At 33.1% G+C, this 24,548-nt stretch overlaps 1 protein-coding gene across 9 annotated transcripts; it reads left to right on the top strand.

Annotated features, from left to right (window-relative positions):
* The first annotated feature begins 529 nt into the window (after positions 1-529).
* On the top strand, positions 530-15,580 carry LOC105128991 (DNA-directed RNA polymerase IV subunit 1). Of its 9 annotated transcripts, none has more exons than XM_011030868.1 (20): positions 530-819; positions 2,648-2,716; positions 2,829-2,955; positions 3,432-3,552; positions 3,640-3,755; positions 4,738-4,794; positions 4,875-5,105; positions 6,284-6,439; positions 6,550-6,645; positions 6,760-8,712; positions 9,576-9,745; positions 9,849-9,915; positions 9,997-10,100; positions 10,922-11,070; positions 11,191-11,450; positions 11,550-11,723; positions 11,819-11,953; positions 12,288-12,553; positions 13,600-13,711; positions 14,800-15,580. In XM_011030868.1, the coding sequence occupies exons 3-20, from the start codon at positions 2,869-2,871 to the stop codon at positions 15,010-15,012; spliced, it is 4,467 nt and encodes a 1,488-aa protein (XP_011029170.1). In that variant the 5' UTR covers positions 530-819; positions 2,648-2,716; positions 2,829-2,868; the 3' UTR covers positions 15,013-15,580. The 9 variants fall into 9 exon arrangements, with proteins under 9 accessions (XP_011029170.1, XP_011029165.1, XP_011029166.1 ...); XM_011030863.1 differs by having other exon boundaries at positions 2,554-2,692; positions 2,833-2,955; XM_011030864.1 differs by having other exon boundaries at positions 2,548-2,692; positions 2,833-2,955.
* The last annotated feature ends 8,968 nt before the right edge of the window (positions 15,581-24,548 follow it).

The following is a 24,548-nucleotide window of genomic DNA, read 5'->3' as shown; positions in this document are numbered from 1 at the left end:
CCAAGCTGTTCTTGCAATTTCTTAATACGTGCTCCATCAATACGGCTAACCGTTTTACTCAGCACATTTAATTTCTACACAACTACATACTTTTTTCTCCGAGCAAATTTATGACTACCTCCTCCTCTTCCTCCTCCATACATCCCATGGTAAATAATCTAACTCAACCAACCAGAGGCATTGATTCCCATAATAAATGACTTTGTTTCTCGTGCTATCATTTTAGTTTAGATTTTATAAAATATACTAATAATATTTTTATATTTTAAGATTATTTTTAATATCAGTATATCAATTAAGGATAATGCTTAAGAGAATTGCTGTCCTTTATAAACCTAACAATTTTTTTGCTGTGCCAAAAATAAAAACATAGTTGTCTGGCGTTTCATTTTTAAAATGTTTTTTTAAAAATATATAAAGATAGTTTTTTAATTCTTTTTAGTATAAATATATTAAAACCATGAAAACAAACACTGCAAAGCCAAAAGTCACAGAATCGTAATTAAAACAAAAGGCAAGTCCTTTAACTGAGCAATAAAGAAGCACTTCGATATAGGACCTCGGTCTGCTCCCAGAAAGGCATAAAAGAAAACCTTGAACTCGGGGCCGTGTCGTTTGCTTAATCGGCGGCGTGAAGCGCCTCCATTCCCCGCCTCACTTACACTCAATTACTCACTTTATTCACCGCTCAGCCACTCTGCTGCTCCCTTCTATATTCGTTAGCCACCATTAGACACGCCCTCCAGGTTCCCTACTACTCTCCTCTGTTTCACTGGAAAAGCAAAGAATCCCCTGTATCAAGAACCAAAAGAAATTATAGTACATTCTCTTTACACAAACTAAAGTTAGTATATTATCATGTTTTTTTAACTTTTGAGGTCTTGTTTTATTGCATATATTATTATTCCGCGTGTTTGTTTGTTAGGTTGTTTGATCAGTGACACTGATCATATGATCATTTCCTGTTTTTTGGATTTTCTCGAATGTGGGTTTCTTTTTTTTGGGTTTTAGTGTGTTTGCATGCGGGTTTTGATTGCGGGGGATTTGTTGGAATTCAAGGGTTTTGGTGAATGTGTTAGTATTTCTTGTTTGGATGGTTATAAAGTGGAACTTTGTACAATGTGGTTAGTGAATTGTTGTTATTTTGATGAATCTTGATGGTTATAAAGTGCAAGTTTTTGTTGGTTTTGAGTTAGGTCCATGGTCTTTTTGCCCTTTCACTTGAAACATTGAGCCAACAAAAGTAGGGGGATTTATGTGTTTGTTGTGCATCCAGTTGATTAACGAGTGATATAGTGGATCATTGCTGTCAAATTCATTTTCTCTCTCTCTTAAGAAATATAAATTTAGGTGTTTAATTATGATGATTTTGGAGGGAGTACGTTTTCTTTTGGTGGATAATTAATTAATTGGTGTGCCCCAAAATTTCCAAACTACAGAAAGCAGGGGATTAATGATTGAGTATGTGATTTTGATTCGCTGACTTGCCGGATGTTTGCATCCAATAATGTATGTTTTTCTCTGCTAGAATTAAATTTGGTAGATTGGCATTTTTGTTGTTTGTTTTTCAGATGATTCCAATATTCTTATCAATTGACTTGCTATTATGATTGGATAGTAGGAGAAAACATAAGTAAAGGTGTGGATAACGGATGAAACTGCAGAGTATATTGACGTGATGCATGTGTGACACGTACGTTTCATTTAATTGGATGTGCCATGCAATAGAAATTTTATGGTGTATAAGTTGTGATTAGTGACAACATGGGCCCATACGACGTCAACTCACAGCAGCAAGAGCGACGTCAACTCTCAGCAGCAAGAGCGATGTCAACTCTCAGCAGCAAGAGCGACATCAACTCTCAGCCGCAAGAGTATGAGACTCCAGTCTAAAAGAGTCAGAAGTGGTTGCTGTTTGTCATGTGATTTGATTTGTGTTATGGGCCCGTATCTGTTATGCTGCCTCTAGTTACATGTTGAGCGCCATAAGATTACTCATTATGCAACATAAATTGAGTAATTTGGTCATAGTGACTGTTTCTTGCTATGATTGCATTGTAGTGTCATTTTATTCCAGGCTTGTGTGCCAGCTTTGATGGTGGAAAATCTGGTGAACTCTGATCTGGTGATCATTGAATGCGGTCATAATGTATTTCAGAGGCACGGCAGTTAAATTTCACGGAATGACACAAAGCCAGAAGCTATCTTGGCTGCTATCTTTTGCCTCTAGAGGCAATTTCATTGTTGGTTTGGCTGAAGAGGAAAAAGAATGAACTAGATGCAATCACCCCTTTGGCATGCTTGGGAGTAACAGCCAACATTTGAAGTTGATGCATTTATATATGCGAAACATCTGCTGCTTGTTTAAGACAGTATAGTAGATAGTTGAATTTCTTACAAGAAAAATGAGTAAACTTAACAATCTTAACTAAATGTTTGAATTATGTTGTTTCATTGAATCTTCAGATTTTTAAAATCAGCCATAGATGGTGTATTAACTTTTGGTCTCTTCTTTCCATTTTCCCTTTTTGCTCATTTCTTTGACAGTAATAGGGTGGATAAGCTGTAAGGTCTCTCAGTATGGCTTCAGATATGCTGATGACACCATTTCCTTGGCTTTCCTAATACCTAGATTGCTGTTTTTTAGGTTGACCCAGCCTCTTGCAAGGATTCCTTGCTACACCACTAACAGGTTTAAAGAAATCAACTTTTTTGCATAGGAAAGTTTCCTTCCCTTTATGAAAGTTGTTGAATTATTACTTTATTCTAATCTTTTCTGGTTGTTGCACTTGCCACGACCTCCCTGCACTTATGATCTCATGGGGCCTGCAGGTTGCTTGATTTGTAGTGATAAGCTTGCTGGGTGTAATGGAGATTGATTTTTCTGAAGAGCATCAAGTGCCATCTGCTCTAATAACTGGGATAGCTTTTGGTGTTTTAACTGAGGCAGATATGGTATGCGTTTTTAGTTGGATTCTGTTTTTTTTTTTTTTTAAATATTGCTGCGCCATCACAGCAATATTCTTTACGGTAGTGTTTCAGCTTTGATCCCCATAGCAGCATTAACATCTTATATTCATATCTCTGTGTGTTAACCACTCAGTAAGGTTCGAGAGTTCATTCTTCCCTATAAACCCAGTGACTCTCCACATCCCCTAAGGTGTATCGTTTCTTTCAGTTTGGTAAATTTACTTCTATCAAGCTTCTGTTTGTTTCCAAAACCCTTCTGGCATCCAATGCTAATTCTGAGTTCTTGTTTTGGCTTATTTATTGATACTGATGATTTCAAAATTTAGACATGCTACCTTTTCTTTTTTATAAAATGGTCATCCAATTTCTACATAAGTTCAAGTGGTGATTGATATTTCTAGTTTTATGAGGTAGTGCTTTTTCATATCAAATAATTGATTCATCTTGTCATATTGTGACAGGAAAAACTTTCAGTTCTAAATATTGATGCTCTAAGTGAGGTCACTAATCCTAAGCTAGGACTTCCAAATCCATCTTCGCAGTGCCCCACATGTGGCTCTAGGGATTTAAAGTCGTGTGAAGGTATTGTGGATGTCGACTTAAATTCTGCTGACAGATTAGCATCTATAGCGACTGGAGATTGTGCTAATATATTATTATCACTTTCAGGTCATTTTGGTGTTATTAATTTTCCATACACTATAGTACATCCATACTTTTTGTCTGAAGTTGTACAGATTCTGAATAAAATTTGCCCAGGATGTAAATCTATTCGATTGGCCAAGGTCAGGTACCTCGTTCCCTGTGCTTAAATCTTTTCCTTTTTGCTATTTCTCTTGTGATAAACTTAAAGTTTTTGTATTATGGCTCAGTTATGTATGCTCTTTTCTATGTTTATTTGTGATTGTTGCCAGATTTGTCTCCATTTTCACTTTTACTTTATTTAGTAATCAAAACTATCCATGTGAGAATGAATGTTAACACAAGCATGCATTTAGATATGTTAAATCTGGATTTGAGCACCTGCATGAGCGTCATGTTAAGTGTATTAACTAGGTTCACGTTTGTAATGTATTCCACTTCCACAGACTATACTGTGCTGAGTTTTTTCTTCCTTTTACCCCTGTGATTTGGATAAAAAACAAAGCTATATTTTTTTAATTCAAATATAACAATTTTTGAAGAGTAGAAGTGCTTTGAAGGAAGTAGATCAGTAGAGAACCTTAATTGTGTGGGGCACAACTTTAGCAGTTAAGCACAGCAAATATTTAGGTGTTATTCAGGTTAAATAGAATTTTCTTGGGAGGCTTAATCATCCACAACATGAATTTGCTTTTCATTATGTCGTGGGTTGATCTAAAAAAGTATATTATTCTTTACAATTTATATAGGATTGGCCATTTAATCACCTGGCATTTTTTCATTAGCACAGATTCTTTACAATTTATTTAGGATAGGGCATCTAATCACTTGGCATTTGGCAATTAGCACAAACCTTTCTGTTTTACCATGTTCATTGAATGAATCACCAGGTTTGGTTTGGAAAACTCTGAGAAAGCATTAATTTTTCCATTGGGATGGTTCTTTCCTCTTGCTGTTCTAGATCCTTGAAATTTGTTTTTGTTTGCGGTTGAAGATATATTATAGATCATCTTTTCCTTCCATACAATAATATCAGTGTTTGGTGCTTTGTATGTGAACTACTGCAGGTGATCTGGTCTTCCTTTTATTGATGTTTTTCCTTTTCTATTTTGTGCATGTATTCAGGCGACAGAGTTGATAACTAAAGAAAATCCACAGAGAAAGGGCTGCAAATATTGTGCTGTAAGTCTGTCCAGCACTTGATGCAATCTTCTTTCTTTTGCTCATATGTGGTTTCATATTATTCACTGTATTGCAAACAGGGAAATTCACTAGGTTGGTATCCACCAATGAAATTCAAAGTCTCCTCCAAAGAAATTTTCAGAAAAACAGCAATTATAGCAGAGATCAGGGAAACATTGTCAAACAAACCCCAGAAAGGATTCAAGAAAATTCTGGCTGCTGACTATTGGGATATTTTTCCAAAAGATGAACAAGAAGAAGAGGAAGAAACCAACGCAAAACCAAACAGAAGAGTTCTATCACATTCACAGGTTCCACATCATTGCCTTATTGTATCTTGATGTCTCAGTCACCCGATATTTCTACTTGAATTTCAAGCAATTTTTTTTTTAACCTTCCACTTCAATTAATGTCATCAATCTATTTTGGACCCGTTTCTTTTAGTATGTTATAGTTTCACCATATGTGAAAACTCCAAACAAGGACAGAGAGATGAATTTAATATCTTGACTTCATGTTTCCTGCCTGATCCCTTATTGTACCAAACATCTACAAACATGACAATTCTAGCATTTCATTGTAATCAGTTATGGTGTTATATAACTGACCAACACCTGTTCCTGGATTAGTTGAATAGTTTCCATTAATCGTTTTCCACTAGGACCTATCTCTTTAAAATGATACAGCTAGTTTTATGCTGACTGTCAATTTATCACAACCTTCTACATCCTGGGTCCAGATATGCTATGGCATATCTGGCTTAATGTGAGGTCTAGCATAGGCAGTCATACTGCTATTCTAAATAGATCAAAAAATGGTGACAGAAATTATTTCATATTTTAAAAAATCAAGTTTATCAGCAAGAAGACCATTTCCTTTGCATGAGTTATGGCCCTCTTGTCATGATTTATATGCTGGTGCCAAAATTCTTAATGGCTAAGCTGCCACCAAAAACTGTTGTCATCACGAAGATGTGCCTTGTAAATCCACTGTTACAGAATAGAATGTGGAGGAGAAATGTGGGTGGTGTTGGGGTGTTTGATGGCTTCCTTTAATCTCTTTTGTATCTTTCCAGGAAGAGCTGGGTGTTGAGGTTTAAGGAGTGACGGACATAAGATGGGTTGAATGATAGGTTAATTATGATTCAACTGCCCATTAAAGTACGTGAATCTCTTGGAGCTGGTGTCCACATATTCTTTAGAATGCCCTTGTATGCTTGTATACCCTTAGAATCATTCATAAATAATGAACAACGTTCCTGCTTATTCTTTTTTTTTGTATATGCATCATAGTTTTGAGTTTTATTTGGAACTTAGTGTGGCTTCAGGTTTAATGCATTTTCATTGATTCACAAATATAGCTTGCTGTCCTTTTGTCCTATTGTATTTTTCTTTTTATGCATTTTTTGTTGATTGCTACTATCTTATTCATGTTATCTCTGCCTTACACTAAGCTTATGTGTACATGATGACAACCTTTCTTGTTTCAGGTTCGACATATGTTGAAAGATGTTGATCCAAATTTAATAAAATTGTCTATTTTGAAGACAAACACAATTTTCCTCAATTGTTTCCCCGTAACACCAAATTCTCATCGTGTGACAGAAGTTACACATGCATTTTCTAATGGGCAGCGATTGATCTTTGTAAGAACTGTTTCTCCCAGCACTTCATTTGTCTTGGTTGTCTTGGACTGCATGTCACAGCAGCTTGGAAAACTTCCAAAGATGTTCTCATGTGCCCTTTGTGGTTGTAGGATGCACGGACTAGGGCTTACAAAAAAATGGTTGATTTCAGAGGGGTAGCAAATACGTTGAGTTTTCACGTCATGGACTGTCTGAAAACTTCTAAGGTAAGACATGGCTTCCTTTATTAATTTTTGCTTAAAATGTATTGGATTTGAATCATTTAATATTTGCAAAAATCTTGTGCTTTTATTCTTAAAATTTATTCTTCTAATTCACAGCTAAACCCAGACAAGTCAGGAAATATTGATCCTTGGACTGCTCAACCTAAGAAAAGCAACGACTATGTTAACAACGCATCTGGTTTGAGATGGATCAAGGATGTCATTCTAGGTAAACGGAATGATCATTCATTCCGTATGGTGCTTGTAGGGGATCCTAATCTCCAGCTGCACGAAATTGGCATACCTTGTCATATTGCTGAGAGGTTGCAAGTTTCAGAATCTCTCACAGCTTGGAATTGGGAGAAGTTGAATGCTTGTTTTGAGAAAAGCCGTTTTGAGAAGGGTGACATGCATGTTCGCAGAGAAGGGAATCTGGTTCGTGTTCGTCACATGAAAGAACTTCGTCTTGGCGACATCATTTATAGACCTCTTGATGATGGAGATACGGTCTTGATCAATAGGCCCCCATCCATACATCAACACTCCCTCATTGCTCTCTGTGTTAAAGTGCTTCCAGTGCCTTCGGTTCTTGCAATTAATCCTCTCTGTTGTCCCCCATTCCGTGCTGATTTCGATGGTGATTGTCTGCATGGCTATGTTCCTCAATCGGTTGACACCAGAGTTGAGCTAACCGAGCTTGTTTCCTTGGATAAGCAGTTAACTAATTGGCAGAGTGGCAGGAATCTTCTTTCTCTAAGTCAAGATAGTTTAACTGCTGCTCACTTGGTTTTGGAGGATGATGTTTTCTTAAGTTCTTTTGAGTTGCAGCAACTGCAAATGTTTCGACCTGAGCGATTCCTGTTGCCAGCAGTTAAAGCTCCTTCAGCTAATGCTCTTGTTTGGACTGGAAAGCAGTTGATCAGCATGCTCCTACCTGTAGGATTTGATCATGATTTTCCATCATGCAATGTTTGCATTCGAGATGGTGATCTTGTTTCTTCTGAAGGGTCCTTTTGGCTATGGGACACTGATGGTAACCTATTCCAAAGCCTTGTGAAACATTGCCATGGTCAGGTTCTTGATTTCTTGTATGCAGCTCAGAGAGTTCTTTGTGAATGGTTATCAATGAGGGGCTTGAGTGTTTCTCTATCTGATCTGTACCTCTGTCCTGATTCTAACTCACGGAAAAACATGATGGATGAAATTTGGTATGGATTGCAAGATGCTGACTATGCATGCAACTTGAAACATTTGATGGTAGATTCCTGTCGGGATTTCCTCACTGGAAATAATGAAGAGGATCAGTGCAATGTAGAACGATTGCGTTTCCTTTCTGGATGCAGTGAAGAGGATTATTGTGTTATGGCCTTTGATGGAGAGCGCTTGTGTTATGAGAAGCAAAGATCTGCTGCACTCAGTCAATCTTCTGTTGATGCTTTCAGGCTAGTGTTTCGGGATATTCAAAGTTTAGTATACAGATATGCCAGTAAAGACAACTCATTTCTGGCTATGTTTAAGGCAGGAAGCAAGGGTAATCTACTGAAATTAGTGCAGCATAGCATGTGTCTAGGCTTGCAACATGCACTGGCTTCATTGTCCTTCAGAATGCCTCATCAGCTCTCATGTGCTGGTTGGCATAAGCAAAAGGCTGATGATGCTACTGAATCTGCCAAGCGCTACATCCCACATGCTGTTGTTGAAGGTTCTTTTCTATCTGGCTTGAATCCTATTGAGTGTTTTGTTCATTCAGTAACAAGCCGAGATAGCTCTTTCAGTGACAATGCTGATCTTCCTGGGACTTTGTTTCGAAGGATGATGTTCTTCATGCGTGATTTGCATGGTGCATATGATGGAACAGTTAGAAATGCATACGGGAATCAGCTTGTTCAATTCTCTTACAATATTGATGACATGGATCCATCTAGTAGTGTTGATGAGATCAATAAAGGTGATGGGATAGCTGGCCGGCCGGTGGGTCCATTGGCTGCATGTGCCATCTCTGAAGCTGCATACAGTGCCCTGGATCAACCAATCAGCCTACTTGAAAAATCACCTCTGCTGAATCTGAAGGTTCTCCCTCTCTCCCTTTCTCCCTCTCAAGTTTGTGGAAGCTTCATTTTATTATGCTTTGCAAGTTACAAAGGTCACTTGCAAATGACAGTAAACACATCTATCAGTTTAGTTACAAAGGTCACTTGCAAATGACAGTAAACACATCCATCAGCTTACTTTTTGTAGATGTAGTCCATTACCCAGTTTTACTCACAATTTTTTTGTCATTTTGGGAACTGGAGGGGGTGATTTAAAGACAAATTGTTACTATTTTGGCATTTTAGCTCCTTTTTTTTTGGCTTGCATGAAGTGACTGCTCTTGCAGCTGCAAGCATATCTTTTGATGTTGCACTCAGGAATGGCTTCTACATGATGATGTTTTAATGTCCAAAATTTGGTGAATAGACCCTGCCACATCCCAAAAGCATAAACAGATAAATGAGGTGTTATTAAGAGGGGTGCTTATAACTTGTTCTTGTCCTCCCACTCCCAATGAAGCTAAGAATGCAGATACACTAGATATATTTCCATAGTTATGGAATTAGGACACATCAACTGTACATAACTGGAGCTTAAAGTGGTATAAAATAGTTTGATGAAGTGGGGAATACATCCATAGTTGAAGTGACAGAAACATGTTTTTATTTTTTATTCTTTAATCTTTGGAAATGGAGCCTGAATAGCTATAGTTCATGAAATCAATTGAGAAGTGCATGTATAGTTGGTGCCACAGAAGTATTTTCCTTTTCTTTTATTTGATCCCAGTCTTGGAACCTTTTCTATTTTCCCATTGAGGTATCATGGTTTGCTTAATGTAATTATTATACTATTATCCCTGAATATCCTGACTTCTTTTAATCATCATCTGATAAATTGCACAGAATGTATTGGAGTGTGGTCTGAAAAGGAATAGTGCTCACCAAACTATGTCACTATTTTTGTCTGAGAAACTTGGGAGACAGAGGCATGGTTTTGAGTATGCAGCATTAGAAGTCCAGAACCATTTAGAGAGACTACTCTTTTCAGACATTGTTTCTTTTGTCAGGATAATGTCAGTTTCTAGTTTACTGTTTGTAAATATTTCATTTTTTTTTATAATTATTATCACAATGCTTATTATTTTTTTTGCTAATTGATGTGTATTTGGGCATTAGCTTTTCCCCTCAAAGTGATGGCAGGATGCATTTTAGTCCCTGGGTTTGCCATTTTCATGTATACAAGGTAATAAAACTAAATATTTTGGTTACCTCTAGTACATCTGTAAAAGTGGTATATCTTGCATAAAGTTTTTTTTCCTTTCAGGAAATTGTAAAGAAGAGAAGTCTAAAGATGCACTACATAATTGACGCCCTTGATAAGCAGTGTAAATCAAAAACTCGTTTTCCTAAAGTGCAAATAACAAGCAGGTATGCTCTATGGTTATTAAATACCCATCAAATTAGAGACCAGAGAATAATTTAGGTCTCTGCATTATGTTGTTAAAATTTTGTTCTATTTTTCTTGTCATTTCACTAAAACTGAAGAAGAATTGTAGACCTAGCAGCTGTAAAACTGCTAAAAATTCCATAATGTAATCATCTAAGGAATGAATTTTTATTTTTTAATTAAAACTTGACTGTCTCAATATCCAGGAACAATTTCTTTCCTGAATTTGAGTTTATTCCTCTTCGTATGTCTGATTGTGGTTTTCTTCATATTTGTTCACTGTAACTTGGTTTAATTGCTAAGAGTAATAATGCATATCAAAATAAGAGGTTTATTTGTGAAACCCACCCATTCCCCCTGCTGACAAACTGGGATTCATACTTTCTGGTTTCCTAGTCACTTTTGAATTTGCTTTACAAATGAACCTGTGGCCTAAATATACTTGAGCTTTGTATTGGAATTTGTTGCCTTGTATTCCCTTCATGTTTCCCCTCGCTTTATTAATCTGCCTGGTGCCTCGAAATATTTCCACTATATTTGCTATCAACAAATCATTTTGCTGGTCATTCCCTATGTCTTTCATTTCTTGACCCTTTCCTTTCATGGTTTCTTTGTTCTTTGGTTCAAAGTTTTGTATATTTTTCCACTCTTTATCAGTGATTATTGCAGTGTATCCCATTTGGATGAGATAATGACTTATCATTACCACTTGTGCCCTTTTTTGGTGCTAGACTCTTTACAAAACCTCTCAAAATCTGCATGGAGATCTGTTGTTCTTTCTGACTTGGTGATTAAATGCCAGGTACTGCACTGTAGCTGACACTTGGAAGGAAAAAAAAGAAACATTTTGCATAACTGTCACCATAGTTGAAACTTCCAAGAATGAATTCATAGAATTGGAGACAATTCAAGACCTTATGATTCCATTCCTTCTTGAAACAGTTATAAAAGGTTGGTCATGAACATAATATATCATTTGGATTAGATGTAAGTGGACAAGTTGTTGATATTATAATGTAAGTGGACAAGTTGTTGATATTATAACATACCACATTTCTGATTTGATGTTAGGATTCATGGAGATACGAAAGGTGGACATTTTGTGGAATGATAAGCCCAAGATACCAAAATCTCATAATCGTCTCCGTGGTGAGCTCTTCTTGAGGGTTCACATGTCAAGAGGATCTGACAAAACAAGACTCTGGAACCAACTTATGGATGACTGTCTCTCAATAATGGATATTATTGACTGGGCTCGTAGTCATCCAGATAACATACATGAATGCTGTTTGGCTTATGGCATAGATGCTGGATGGAAATTTTTTCTCAATGTATGTAGAATATATTGTCACCTCATCATATTTTTTTCTAAAACGACCATTCATGGAAATTGTCACTTGGACTAATTACTAACACATTTTTGAAAACAGAATTTGCAGTCTGCAATGTCTGATGTTGGCAAGACATTACTTCCTGAACATTTGCTTCTTGTTGCAAATTGTCTCTCAGTTACTGGGGAGTTTGTTGGCCTAAATGCAAAAGGCTTGAAACGACAAAGAGAGCATGCTTCCGTCTCAACGCCTTTTGTGCAAGCATGCTTTTCTGTTAGTTCTCATTGCTTTGTGCTGCGCAACTTTCATATTTTCTTGATATTTTCAATCAAATATAATTCATGTTTTGTTTCTGAAATTTGTTCTAGAATCCTGGTGATTGCTTTATCAGGGCTGCTAAGGCTGGAGTGGTTGATGATCTCCAGGGAAGCATAGATGCTTTGGCATGGGGAAAGATTCCTGCCATTGGGACTGGACAATTTGATATTGTATACTCTGGAAAGGTAGATTTCACATTGTTCCTCTAGGCAGTAGTTAACAAGAGGTTAGATGTCAATTATCTTTTCCCAGTTCTTGGGAAGCTAAAATTTAAGAAGTTCCATAGTGAACATAAGGGTTTTGCTGAAAGGATTTTGAGTGTTAAAGGGATTCCAGGAGTTTGAGGGAGTGAATAATATTTGAATGGTTATCATTCATAAAGCATGTATCCTGCGACTTTACATAGGAGTTGCAGTCCTTGTCATTAATGATGTCCTCATGTTTCTTTCCCCTGCATCAACAACGTTTCTTATAATTGTCTAATCCCTTATGTTTTTATGCTTCATCTTCACTCATCAGGGTTTAGAGTTTTCAAAGCCTGTTGATGTGTATAACCTTCTGGGAAGCCAAATGATAACTCCTGGGCAGAATACTGAGTTTGGAGTACTGGATGCTCAAATCTATAAATCTGATAAATGTGGAGCTCAATTTCTGCACAAGTTTGGTGGTTGTGGCCGTAAAGGATTTAAAGTAAAGGAGGGTATACCTAGATCATTCCTACGACGTCTTCTTACATATGATGACATTCAACGGATGTCCTATACAGTGAGAAAAATCTTGAAGAAGTAAGTTAAATCTCAAATGAATTTTTTCTATTTTTGTCTTAGTTTGATGCAATGCTTGTGGTGTTGAATTCATGATACATTTATATTTCTGATGTCATCATTCATGATTTTTTTATGCCACATTTTTTTTCAATGCAATTTTAATTAGTCCATTTTCTGTGGCATTTTCCACAAATTGAAGAACCTGTGTTCTACTAGTTCAAGAGTGATGCTTACCATGTGGATTGTCTTGCCAAGATTCTAGGCTTTTGTGGTGCTAGTTCAAGATTGTTGCTTACTTTGTGGAAAGGTTGTTGCCCTTGCAGAAAATTATTTGCATCTTTATTACCTTTTTGTTGAGGTGGTCTTTTTTTTCCTTTTAACTATCTCCCTGGTGCATTTAATGTGCAAACATTCCACCAGTTTTTTGGCAGTAAAATGCATATGTTAATGGCGGAGGAGAAACATGATATAAGAAGTAATTCTTGCATATTCTTGAAACGAAATTTTTATCAAGTGTGCAGCTGGTTTGACTGATGTATCTATAGTGTTGTAGCAACCGTCAACCATTTATGAATTGTTTGTTTTCTCTTCCACTCATACATGTTTTTCTATGTTCATGCTGGTGCTTGACATCAATATACATGATCCTGTCAATGTACCAAAGCAAAGTGTTTACTCATTCCCAACATGCCCCTTGTTTTGATTATTTCAGTATCATGTCAATTTAATAAGATCTGCTTCTTTGCAAAAGAATGAAAGAGATACTTGTAGTTCACTGTTTCAGAGAGATTGGTGAAGTGGAAGGTCCTAATGAATCTTTAAATGGGTGTGGATGTAGTCTTGTCAATGATCTAAACATTATTCTATTCTTTTGGCGGGTCTTATAAAGATAAAGTGTTTACTCATTCCCAACATGCCCCTTGTTTTGATTATTTCAAGATCATGTCAATTTAATAAGATCTGCTTCTTTGCAAAAGAATGAAAGAGATATTAGTAGTTCACCGTTTCAGAGAGATTGGTGAAGTGGAAGGTCCTAACGAATCTTTAAATGGGTGTGGATGTAGGTACTCTGTAGACCAACAATTAAATGAGAGAGACAAGTCTGTTTTGATGATGACTTTATATTTCCATCCTCGAAGAGATGAGAAGATTGGAATTGGAGCCAAAGACATCAAGGTATGTAAAATCTATGAGACTTGTGTAAAGATGGTCATGATTCATTCATCAAATATGCAAAAGCTCTTTGAAAATAATAATAATTATAACTGTTTCCATTGCCTAATTTTCTGGTGCTGTTGGTTTGGATAACTATGACTGTTTTCTTACGTGTTGGACATCTGTTTATGGTATTAAAGCATGACTAAAGTTTGGAGACAGATTCTGTTATCTTATAAACAAGATAAAAGAATGAGAAAAGGAAATTAAAGCCAGAGTTGCATTGGAGCAAACACAACGCTGGCTTTTAATTTTTACCTTTTTTTTGTTTATTTCAGTAAAAATCAGTGTAAATGTTCAGAATGCAGAAACCAGAGGTATGGGAATATATAAATGTTTGAATAAAGATTTCATATCCATGTACCTCACATAGCAATTTCCAGAGTTGCAAAGGTTCTGACTAGCTGAGATTGTTGAAAATGATCACAAACTCAAGGTTAAAAAATCATGCCACACTGAAAACCTTAACAGTCACAGCAGATAACCATGAGATTGTATCATGGCTTAGAAAACCCTCCAGTGTAAGCTTATACTGTGGAGGTAATGACCTGAGATTTAAAATCTGGTAGGCATGAAAGAAGCCGGAAACCAATAGTAGAGTTATTGTAACTTAATGAAACTATGTTTGGCACTTCTTTGGCTTCTGGATTATACAACTTTCTGAGAGGAATTAGTTCTTTTAATCCATATTTTCTTTATCAATTTCATGAGGTCTCTCCCTGCATATTACTTTTGGAAAGTATCTTGTTCTAAGAAAAAAAAAATACACCCACACACACTAATATCTCCCTTTTGTTGAAACTTGAAAGTGTTCAGAACGTTGTATTCCATATTCCTTTGATAAAATATTGGTCACTGTTGAAGTTATTTTCGTTTTGATTGAATTAATATGTAACATCAACTACATACTGGGTTGACAGATATGTACAGAGAAATGACTTGGTTTGTTGAAGTGGTTGTTTGTTCCTATCTTGTGGTTGAAATAATATAAGCAATCTTCATAAGTGCACAAGGTTTGAGGGTGCTTCCTTTCCCATCCTTTATTACAGGTTATAAACCACCCAGAATATCAAGATACACGCTGCTTTTCACTTGTTAGAACAGATGGGACGATAGAGGACTTCTCATATCGCAAGTGTCTCCATAACGCTCTTGAGATCATTGCTCCTCAAAGGGCCCAAAGGTATTGTGAAAAATATTTGACATCTAAGGTCCCTGCAACAGACAACAGTGGGTGTACTGACTTGCCATCGGATAACTAACATAGTTCAGCTACGGAAAAAGGCAGCAGTTCATCAACTGGTTGTAGTATTTGCATCTTTTGAAAGTTGTACATTTTCTATAAAAGTAGAATTTTCTGCAGGATAAGGTTAGCTAGATGAACAAGGAGGAGTCTTCTTCTTGACAGAACAAGTCCTCCTCCTCCTCTTTTTTTTTTTTTTGTAGTATTGTCCTTAAATGGAGGGCAGTCCATTTCCCGAGCTTCTCTTTGCTCCTTCTACTCTGACTCTTCTGCCTTAAATTTTATTACGGCAATGGAGATTTAGTGGAAGCAGCAACGAAAAGCTTGCGTGGAGCATTCATTTATGTGATGTATTCATAAATTCATGTGGGGATGAAAAAATAAGAACTTTTTCTTAGTGTTTCTACTTTTGGGGGATTTTAATATGCCTTGATCCCCAAATCTTTTCTATTTCTAACCTACATGAACCATGCTTAAAGCTTCATATCATCAAGGGGTGTTCGGCTTCGAGAGTAGCAGTAGCGTTAGTGATGTAATCTTGGTGAAGATTTTATTAGAATGGCAAAGCTTTTTTAGTTTTTCTCCTTGTTTGGTCACCTTATTGTTCATATCTATTTTTTCTTTAATGTGGTTATTGAATTTGGCACGGTACAGATTTGTTTTTATTTTCTTGTTCTTGTATATTTGATATGCTGTGAAAAATATATTGATGTTAAATTAAAATTTAATTTTTCAAAATAGAATTATAGATTATTGTTGAAAAAGAAAACAAGGGCTAATTTTTTTTTTTTTAAAAAAATAGAGCTGTTTTTTGGAAAGACAGAACTTCAATAAAAGAAGTAGATGATATATCAATTGTCTTTGATGATTGATAAAATGTTCAATAGACTATATGTTGTGGCCATGGTGGATGGATGACGTGTCAAAAAATGTTATTTAAAAAAATCATGTGCTGTTGGGCCTTTTCATTTGATGTCCCTTCGCTCTTGATATTTTTGCTTTTAAAGAAAATTATTATTTTTTAATTTAAATTTTAATTAATATCCTCTTTTATTATTAAATTGTTTAATATTAAATTTTTTAATAGTTTTTAATCTTTTAAGTTGTTTCTATAATTTTATAATAAAGATAGATCAGTTGTATTTATTAAAACAAGAATTATTTGTATGTAGCAATCAAAATAAATCTCTAAGATAAATAAAAAAAATATAAAATGAAAAATAGCTGAAATAAAATATTTATATATACATTTATATTTTGGTCTCAGCTCTTCTTATTGACTGAAGCATTTGAGCTACGCTGATTGAAACTTTAAAAGCAAAATCTTTTCATCCTGATTTTGTCACGATTTTTATAACATCATTTTCTTCTACCTCTATGCTATAAACCAACTGATTTTCCATTTATCGTCTTTTTTTTTTTCATCATGATTCCAAATGGGAACATTAACATATCCTTAGCAATCAATGATTTGCTTATGGAACTCAGCAAGCATTGGATCAACATTCAATCATTTGCTAATGGAACTAAGCAAGCACTGGATCAACATTCGATCATTTGCTAATGAAACTCAGCAAGCACTGGATCAACATCATTTCATCAACCCCCCATGGTCCTAGGCCCCATCGCCCCTCCCCTCCTTTCCCCATGGGAGGTTCAGCACAAGACACGAGCGATAATTGACTCTTCGGTTTCATGGAGGTCGGTTTCAAACCCCCCAGCAGCCACACGCACAGAGAGAGAGAGAGAGGAAAGTAGCCCCACAAAAGTTAGGTTTGATTGCTTGCTTTATTTACTGTGTCTTCTACTTATTTATCAACCACATGGACAAAAGTGGTATATCCTGTTCGCATGGATGGCATGGAAGCTATTAATTTTCTATCTGGGTGAATTCATTCAGTCATCACTGATGGAGCAATCATCTACATTACAGTACAGCTACAAAATTAAGAAAACAATCAGATATCTAACAAAGCCCTGCATTTATATTTATACATAAATATCATGTTACTCGACAAAGACACCTCCGTCGCACATGCTGCAAGATTTTCTTTGTAGTCATTTTCTAAGTCCTGAGTGTCTTCTAATTAATCTACTATCCTGCATGATCGTGTAATTGCTGGCTCAGCAACATGATCATTCCTACATTACCATATAGTCCCACTTCAATGATTATAAGAAGTGAAAAATAAAGATTACTTATGGCTATTAGTCCCTAGCTATTTCTTAATTCCATTTCTTTAGATTATTTTTTTTTTGATTATTTTTAATTTTATCATTTAGTATTTGATTTTTAATCTTATCATTTAGTATTTGATTGATTTTGAATTAATTTTTATAGTTTATTTTGATTTATTTTTTATGAGATTATCATAATTTTATATAAATATCTTAACACTTGGTTGATTCTCAATCTTGCGAGCTCATGTTTTTCTTATCATATCATTAAGTAAAAATAAGTTTTAAAAACTAAAGTTATTAAATGCAACAAAGTTCATGATCTGGATCGCAAGTTTGGTAAGTTAACTTACAGAGCATGAATTGATCCAGTATGTTATCGTTTCAATATTTAAAAAAAGATATCATCTTAAATTTTTTAAGGCCAAACTTCGTATTTTACTTGCCATCCGAGTTGTCTTTAAACTTATCAAGTTGACTGAGTTACATCAATGAAACTTTCACCCAAGTTAATTTTAAATATGGGCTGGGATGGGCTGGAAGTCATGCTGGGAGGTTTCAAGATTAATCTGCTAGGTTGAGTTTAATAACAATGCCAAATAGTTCTGCAATATGATCATTTCTTTTAAGTGCTAGTTTCATAGAGTTAGACTTATTAAGTAGCCACATGTAATGCCATGTATATTCTTTAACCATATATAATTCAATATACATGTTGTGTGGTGCTGTGTTTTTATTGTTGGGAACTTTAAGTAAATAAATAAAATTGTAAATAAACTTAATAAAGAGACAATTTTATTGTGGAGGCAAAGATAAATATATTGATTAAGTCATGAAAAAAATCAAATTAGATTTGGGTTTTTTTATGGCTTGCAAAACAAGTTCCTTGTTAGAATAAAAGACTTTCGATGCTTTAATTAATAAATATAAAAAGGTAGAATGTTGTGTGAAGAGAGGGTAAGTGGAACAAGGATAACGAAGTAAGGTGCAAACTTGAGAAAGCCTGTCATAGCTTTCTTTTTTATCTAGTGATTTAGTGGAGAGAAAGAATGATAAGAAATATTTACTTTTCTATAAAGTTGAGTTATTGGTTAGTATATTGTACTTGTTAATAATAGATAGGTTGATGTTTGAGTGGAAATAATGGTTAGGAAAGGGATAATTATTAGTAGAAAGAGCAGCCAAGTTAAGAGAGGTGGTACAAAGTCAAACTTTGGGATAACCATTGGTTAATAGCAGTCAGATTATAATAGTTGGTGTAGAATCAAACTTTGGGATAGGTATTGGTGAAAAAATTGGTTTGAGATAAATTTAGAGGGGTTGTATAGTGGCAAGAATGGGTAACATAAATGTGGTTGGGCCAAGGTTGGAGAAGGTTCGATTGGGCTTGGCTTGAAGAGGGTTTAATTAGGACGAGATTTTCTCCTCTCTTTTTTTCTTATCTATTTTTGGTTAGTCTTAGCCAGGAAAAAGTTGAACTGGGATTGAGAAGGTTCAATTGGGATAAGGAGAATACGATTAGGTTGGGTTAAGGAGGGAGGAAAAGATTTTTATAGGGAATAAAATGAAAAGAAAATTTATGGATTGAATTAGAAAAGGAGCAAGAAATTAGCTAGCATTGCAACTCACACGCCAATATGTGAACCACACCCATCATCTTTGGGTGGCGTGGGTGGTTCACCCTACCTCTAATGATAGGCTTCTGTCTTTGAAATTTTATCATCAAGATCTTTTCAATGGCATGATACATGTATTGACTAGAGTTTTGGTGTCTTCTTGGTGTCTCATTCAATCTTTATTTATTTTCCTCTCTTCTTGCCTTAATTTTCATGCCTATTTTTCTTATGTCTTTATTCCCACTTTAGAATATCTTCTTATCTTCCCTTTCTTTTTATTTGTAGGCCTTGATTGGGCCAATTTAATCAAACTTAATTGGGCTAACAATCAAGCTTAATTGGGCCTTTTGTTTTGGGCCCAACTAGGTTCTTTTAATTTCATACATCATTACTTGACCCCTGTATCTTTTAACATATCATGTTTTAGTAGTACAAGAAGAGATAACACTTATTGATTTATACATGTTATGTTTTTAGACTTGTTTATCCTTCTTGTATAATCTGTCAGGAAAAATATCATAAAATATAAAAATGGTTAGAAAAGGTAGTCTAATATAAAAACATGAATATAAAAGTTAAATGATATGGCTTCTGTATGCATTTAGAAATGTATTTAAAGTAAAGTATCTCATGAACCATCATAAAGACCTTGAGAAGGATCAATGATCTTCTTAAAAATAAGTGGTTATGGAGGCTTTAAGAGAAGTAATCACCAAGAGATAAGTGGCCACAAAGGCTTGGAGAAGGACCCATGTTCCTTTCATAGATAAGTTATCATAAAGACTTGGAGAATTTAATGAAGACATGGGGATCTTAATATAAAGATTTTATTGAAGTCATAAAGACCTTATTTTGAATAGTTTCTGGTGAAGACTTTGAAAACATGAAAAAAAATATTATTGCTTGTATTCAAAATTTAAAAGATATTAGAGATATAATTTTTAAAAATTATATGATCTTAGGTAGTGCATAATAGGGATTTTCCCTTACTTTTTTAGGTTACATTTACTTCTTTATAAATTATTAATGGTATTATCTAAAGATCAATCTTTTAATCTTCTATTTTAAGGCATGATATTTTTCAGTGTCATAATCGTGATCATGGTAAAAGTGATAAAACTTGTTAGGATTCCTTGTATGTATGTCACTTTTTATTAGAGATGGATATCACACAAAATCATTTCTTTAAATGACAATAAACAACTCAGCACATATAATAGTAAAAAATATGGTTAAGAGCTTAGAAAATGTTAGGTGATCATGAATTTATCTCTTAGTGCTCCTCTTGGATGACCTGGTATGGGACTAATAGCGCTATAAAGATTTTATTATTTAAAAATAAAGGTGTCCCTATTTCATCACAGTTACTTCTTTTACTCTAATCTAGTTCTTCATTTCCTATTTCACATCACATTGATGTTATCATGTTAAAGAGAAGTAGAAATTTTTTTATCCTATATCGCTAAAAAAAAAAGATACAAAAGAAGATGTCTTTAGTATAAATAACAGTCTCCATTATTTATTTAATGTTAAGCAAGTTAGGGACATATAAATAGCTCAATAAAGTTTAATTGCCTATTACATGCAATATTTGAGTCAATAAACTATTTACTCCCAACCCTATGCTTAAAGTTTTTTATAATTAAATCATAAAAGGTAATTATAAGTCAGATGATTAGTGGTATGATTTTACATTTCATCCGATTCTTAATTGATTTTAACTTTTTAGTATAAATTAATTAATAATTGTAACTAGACTAGTTATCTTGATAGAGTCTTAACGACATTAGTTAAAAGATGTGTGGTTATTTAATCTTGCTGAGATGTATATTTTTAAAATTAACCATATTAATCCATTTATCATGTGTCATGTTAAATTGATTGGACAAGTATAAGTAAAAATAAATTAACATATGATATATATAGTAATTATTGTGCAAAATAAGCTGAATACTTTAATATACAAGGTAAGCATCATAACAAATCTTGAGATTTTATAAATTTAATTAAAGAAATTTTTGGTTTCAAATCTAATTATAGGTTTTTCTAAGAATATATTATATTCATATATAATAATATAATAAAAATTCTTATTAATATTTGAATATTAAAATTAAATTGAATTGAAGGATATAGAAAAAATAAACAAAGGTTAATGATAAATGAAAAAAAATTGAGTTGTTTAAATATATATCATATAGTGAAAATATAGATTTTAGATAAATAACACATGATGTACTGTTTCTTTTTATATAAAAAGTAGTAATTGAAAAATAAATTAGCAATAATAAGAATTCATCAACCAAACTGATTAATAACTTTAAAAATTAAAATGATATTACAAAATATCAAATAAACAAACTCAGTCTATATACATTAACAAATTAACCAAACCAATAAAATAACACTTATACTAAACAAACATCAAGAAAAATATTTGTTTGTAATATTAACAAAGGACAATTTTAGTATCTTGATTTATAAAGATAGCTTAAAAGTAAAAATAAAGAAAAGGATTTTTAATAAATTACGTGTCCATCCATCATGTAAAACATAAATTAAATTATCTAAAATGATAAAACAAGATCTTAAAATACGCAATCAAAATAACATAAAGTCTTAACATGTATAACAAAAGAATACAATGTCTAAAAAAAAATATATAATTATAAACTAGATTTGGTGTAACATGCAAGTTAAATATTAGTTACAAATTAAAACCAACAAGTTTTAGGTTTTGTTAAAAGTCAATTTTAGAAGAGGCACATCATAGTTAGATTTGCAAGTCTAGATGTTTTGCATATAATAATATATCGTTACCATTAACTTTCTATGTCCATTTCATCATCTCGATTATGCATTCTTTGTTCATTTCTTATAAAATCTTATTCGAGTTTTTTTCAATGTACATTGGAGTTATATTAACTTCTTTCTTTAAATCCAATCCATTGGTATGTTGATGAAATCATGAAAACTTTAGAATTGGACTAGGCTTTCTATGACTGTGATCTTAAACTGATGAAATGACTTGGCTTGACCACTGCTCTCGTGAGTTGATGGGTGACTTTCAAGAGTTTTTTAACAAAACAAGTCCCCTATTAAAACATGAAACACTATAATAGTTAAGTCAATGAATATAAAAAAGAGAGGAGTATGTTGTATATGAAAATAAGTAGTGCAGACAATAAACAGTGTAACAAGAGCGTAGGAGTAGTACTATGCTTTATGGCCTTTTGTGGAACACTATAATAGTTAAGTCAATAAATATAAAAAAAGAGAGGAGTATGTTATACATGAAAGTAAATAGTGCAAACAATAAGCAGTGTAGCAAAAACGTAGGAGTAGTATTGTGCTTTGTGGCCTTTTGTGGTTGTGGTATGCTTTGTTTTGTGTTCAAAGACTAGTTGTGAGGACTTATTTTTGTGTTGTTGCTCATGTTAAGTTACTTGATGAGTCTAAGATATTTATAAACCTTGTGACGAGGGAACTCATTGTGAGGGGAAAGAAATGAGTACTAATAGTAGAGAGGTTAATGTTCAACATTAAATGTATTGCTTTGTTGTTTTATTAGTGAAAAGATAAATATTTTTACTCTGTAATCAAAATTTATGTGCGCCACAAACACTAGAAAATAATTTGAAAGTTTTGAAGTGTATTACTAAGCGGTGATGGATATCCAATTTAATTTTTAGAAACAAAAAAAAATATATTAAGATATATATTAGAATAGAAGTATTGAACAACATGTAATGTGGATGTCTAAGTGTGAATAACGTGCATCATCACATGTACAGATTACTTAGGTAAAAAAATTAAATTTTTTTGTTAAAATTTAATATGTTTTGTATGTTTTGGATCGTTTTGATGAGCTGATATCAAAAATAATTTTTAAAAAATAAAAAAAATATTATTGACATACATTTTAACACAAAAAATTATTTAAAACATAACCACAATCACATTACCAAACAGGCTCTTAAAATACCATGTTACATTTTACCTGCATAACCAATATATTAATCGAATCATTACACATGTCCAACACGCAACTTCATATTCACAATGCTAGTTTTTTATTTTATTTTATTATAAAGAATTAAATGGGTTATTTATTTATTTATTTTATATCTTGTTTTCAACTTTATCCAAATTCGGCCGCAAATATAATCAAATTTATATTTTATACGATTGTAAAGCTTAAATAAAAACATGTTTCATCATTTTCTAAAAGCAAAAGCTGCAAATGTAGCGGATCATTTTCTTTTTGTCATGCCTATGTATTTTTCTTTAGCTATTAGCCTTTTCAATATATTCTTGATGACTATAAAAAAAAAAAAAAAAAACCTGCAACTTGTTGAAAGCCTTAGGATTTTTAGTTTGTTATTTTACAGATATTTGAGGGCTGCTGCTGTTATATTATATAATCTTCGATAGAAATAGTCACGACAGTATGTGCTATCAATGTCGAAATCCGACATTAGAGTGTGGACATTAGAGGTACTGTCCCTTTGCAGACAGTGAAGTGTGACGAATTTAATAAACAAGGGCATTAATTTAATCAATAGCTGTACTACCTACCATTTTATTTTTTTTAAGAACTTGCAAGCTTTCGTAAAATAAAGTAAAAACCTTCTCAACCATTACAATGAAAAAGTAACAAGAACTTAACATATAATTAAAGCATAAAAAAATAAATGTAGATAAACTTAAACTATGTATTGAACATGATAAATGCCATGTCAAGAGCAATGTATCCTATTTATTTATTATTACAAAACATAAACATTGACTAGGTCTTCATGACATTAAACCATCAAATAGAACCCCTACTAAGTTATTATCAACCTCTTGTTACTTTTATAAACAGAAGAAGCGCAGTGAAATGAATATTTACATGAATTTAATGTTATACATGTTTATCAAGTTCCAAATCAGAAATGTATTCCTTTTTTATACTATTGCATTTCAAGTTTTAATCTGAATTATGATATCATTATATTACATTTTTAAGCGTATTTTGAATTATAAGAGTCTATAATTGTAGACCTACAATGACCATAAGGTTAAAAGATGAGATGATATTTATTTTAAGAGAACAACCCTATAATAATTTTTTATAAGCAATATAAATTATTTATCTATATTATGCTCGCGTAAATAATTTATCTATATGTTTTTCATTCTTTAAAAAAAATATAGAATCTAGAATGTGAATATATATATTTATTATTATTATTATTATTTTGTAAAAAAAATAAAACAATATATTTATTACATAATATTGTTTTTCATATTAATTTTTTATTTGAGAATCAAGACTAGAATATTTTTTAAATAAAATTTTAAATTAATTTTTTATGTGAGTATTATATTAATTGTTTTTTAGGGTGGACTCTACCTCCACCCAAATGAAATAAAAACTCATTATATACATGTCAGAATAAAAATTTAGAGTCTTTAATATTATAATAGTAAGTATTTTTTAAATTTTTTTACTTAAAAATATATTAAAATAATATTTTTTATTTATTTTTGATCTTAGAACATCAAAATAATTTAAAAATAAAAAATAAATTTAAAATAAAAAATAAATTTCTTTAAAAAAAAAATTCTATATAGAAAAACAAACATGCTCTTACTTTAAAAAACAAAAAAATACCTATTTTACTGGAACTAATCTAGATAGATGCGTCACTTTTTTAATTTATCAGTAGACGCACCACTTCTTTAAGAAGCTAGTGGTTATCGTAGTTATTTTATT

The sequence above is a fragment of the Populus euphratica genome, unplaced genomic scaffold (genome assembly GCF_000495115.2).
Source record: "Populus euphratica unplaced genomic scaffold, PopEup_1.0 scaffold48.1, whole genome shotgun sequence".
NCBI lineage: Eukaryota > Viridiplantae > Streptophyta > Magnoliopsida > Malpighiales > Salicaceae > Populus > Populus euphratica.
Note: the sequence above shows the minus strand (reverse complement) of the source record. Positions and strands in the feature narration are given on the sequence as shown.

Excerpts from the sequence above, each read along its gene's own strand:
- LOC105128991 (XM_011030868.1), top strand. The coding sequence starts at position 2,869 with ATGGAGATTGATTTTTCTGAAGAGCATCAAGTGCCATCTGCTCTAATA. Across the intron at positions 2,956-3,431 it reads TTTTAACTGAGGCAGATATG|GAAAAACTTTCAGTTCTAAA; the intron begins GTATGCGTTTTT and ends ATATTGTGACAG. Across the intron at positions 5,106-6,283 it reads GAGTTCTATCACATTCACAG|GTTCGACATATGTTGAAAGA; the intron begins GTTCCACATCAT and ends TTCTTGTTTCAG.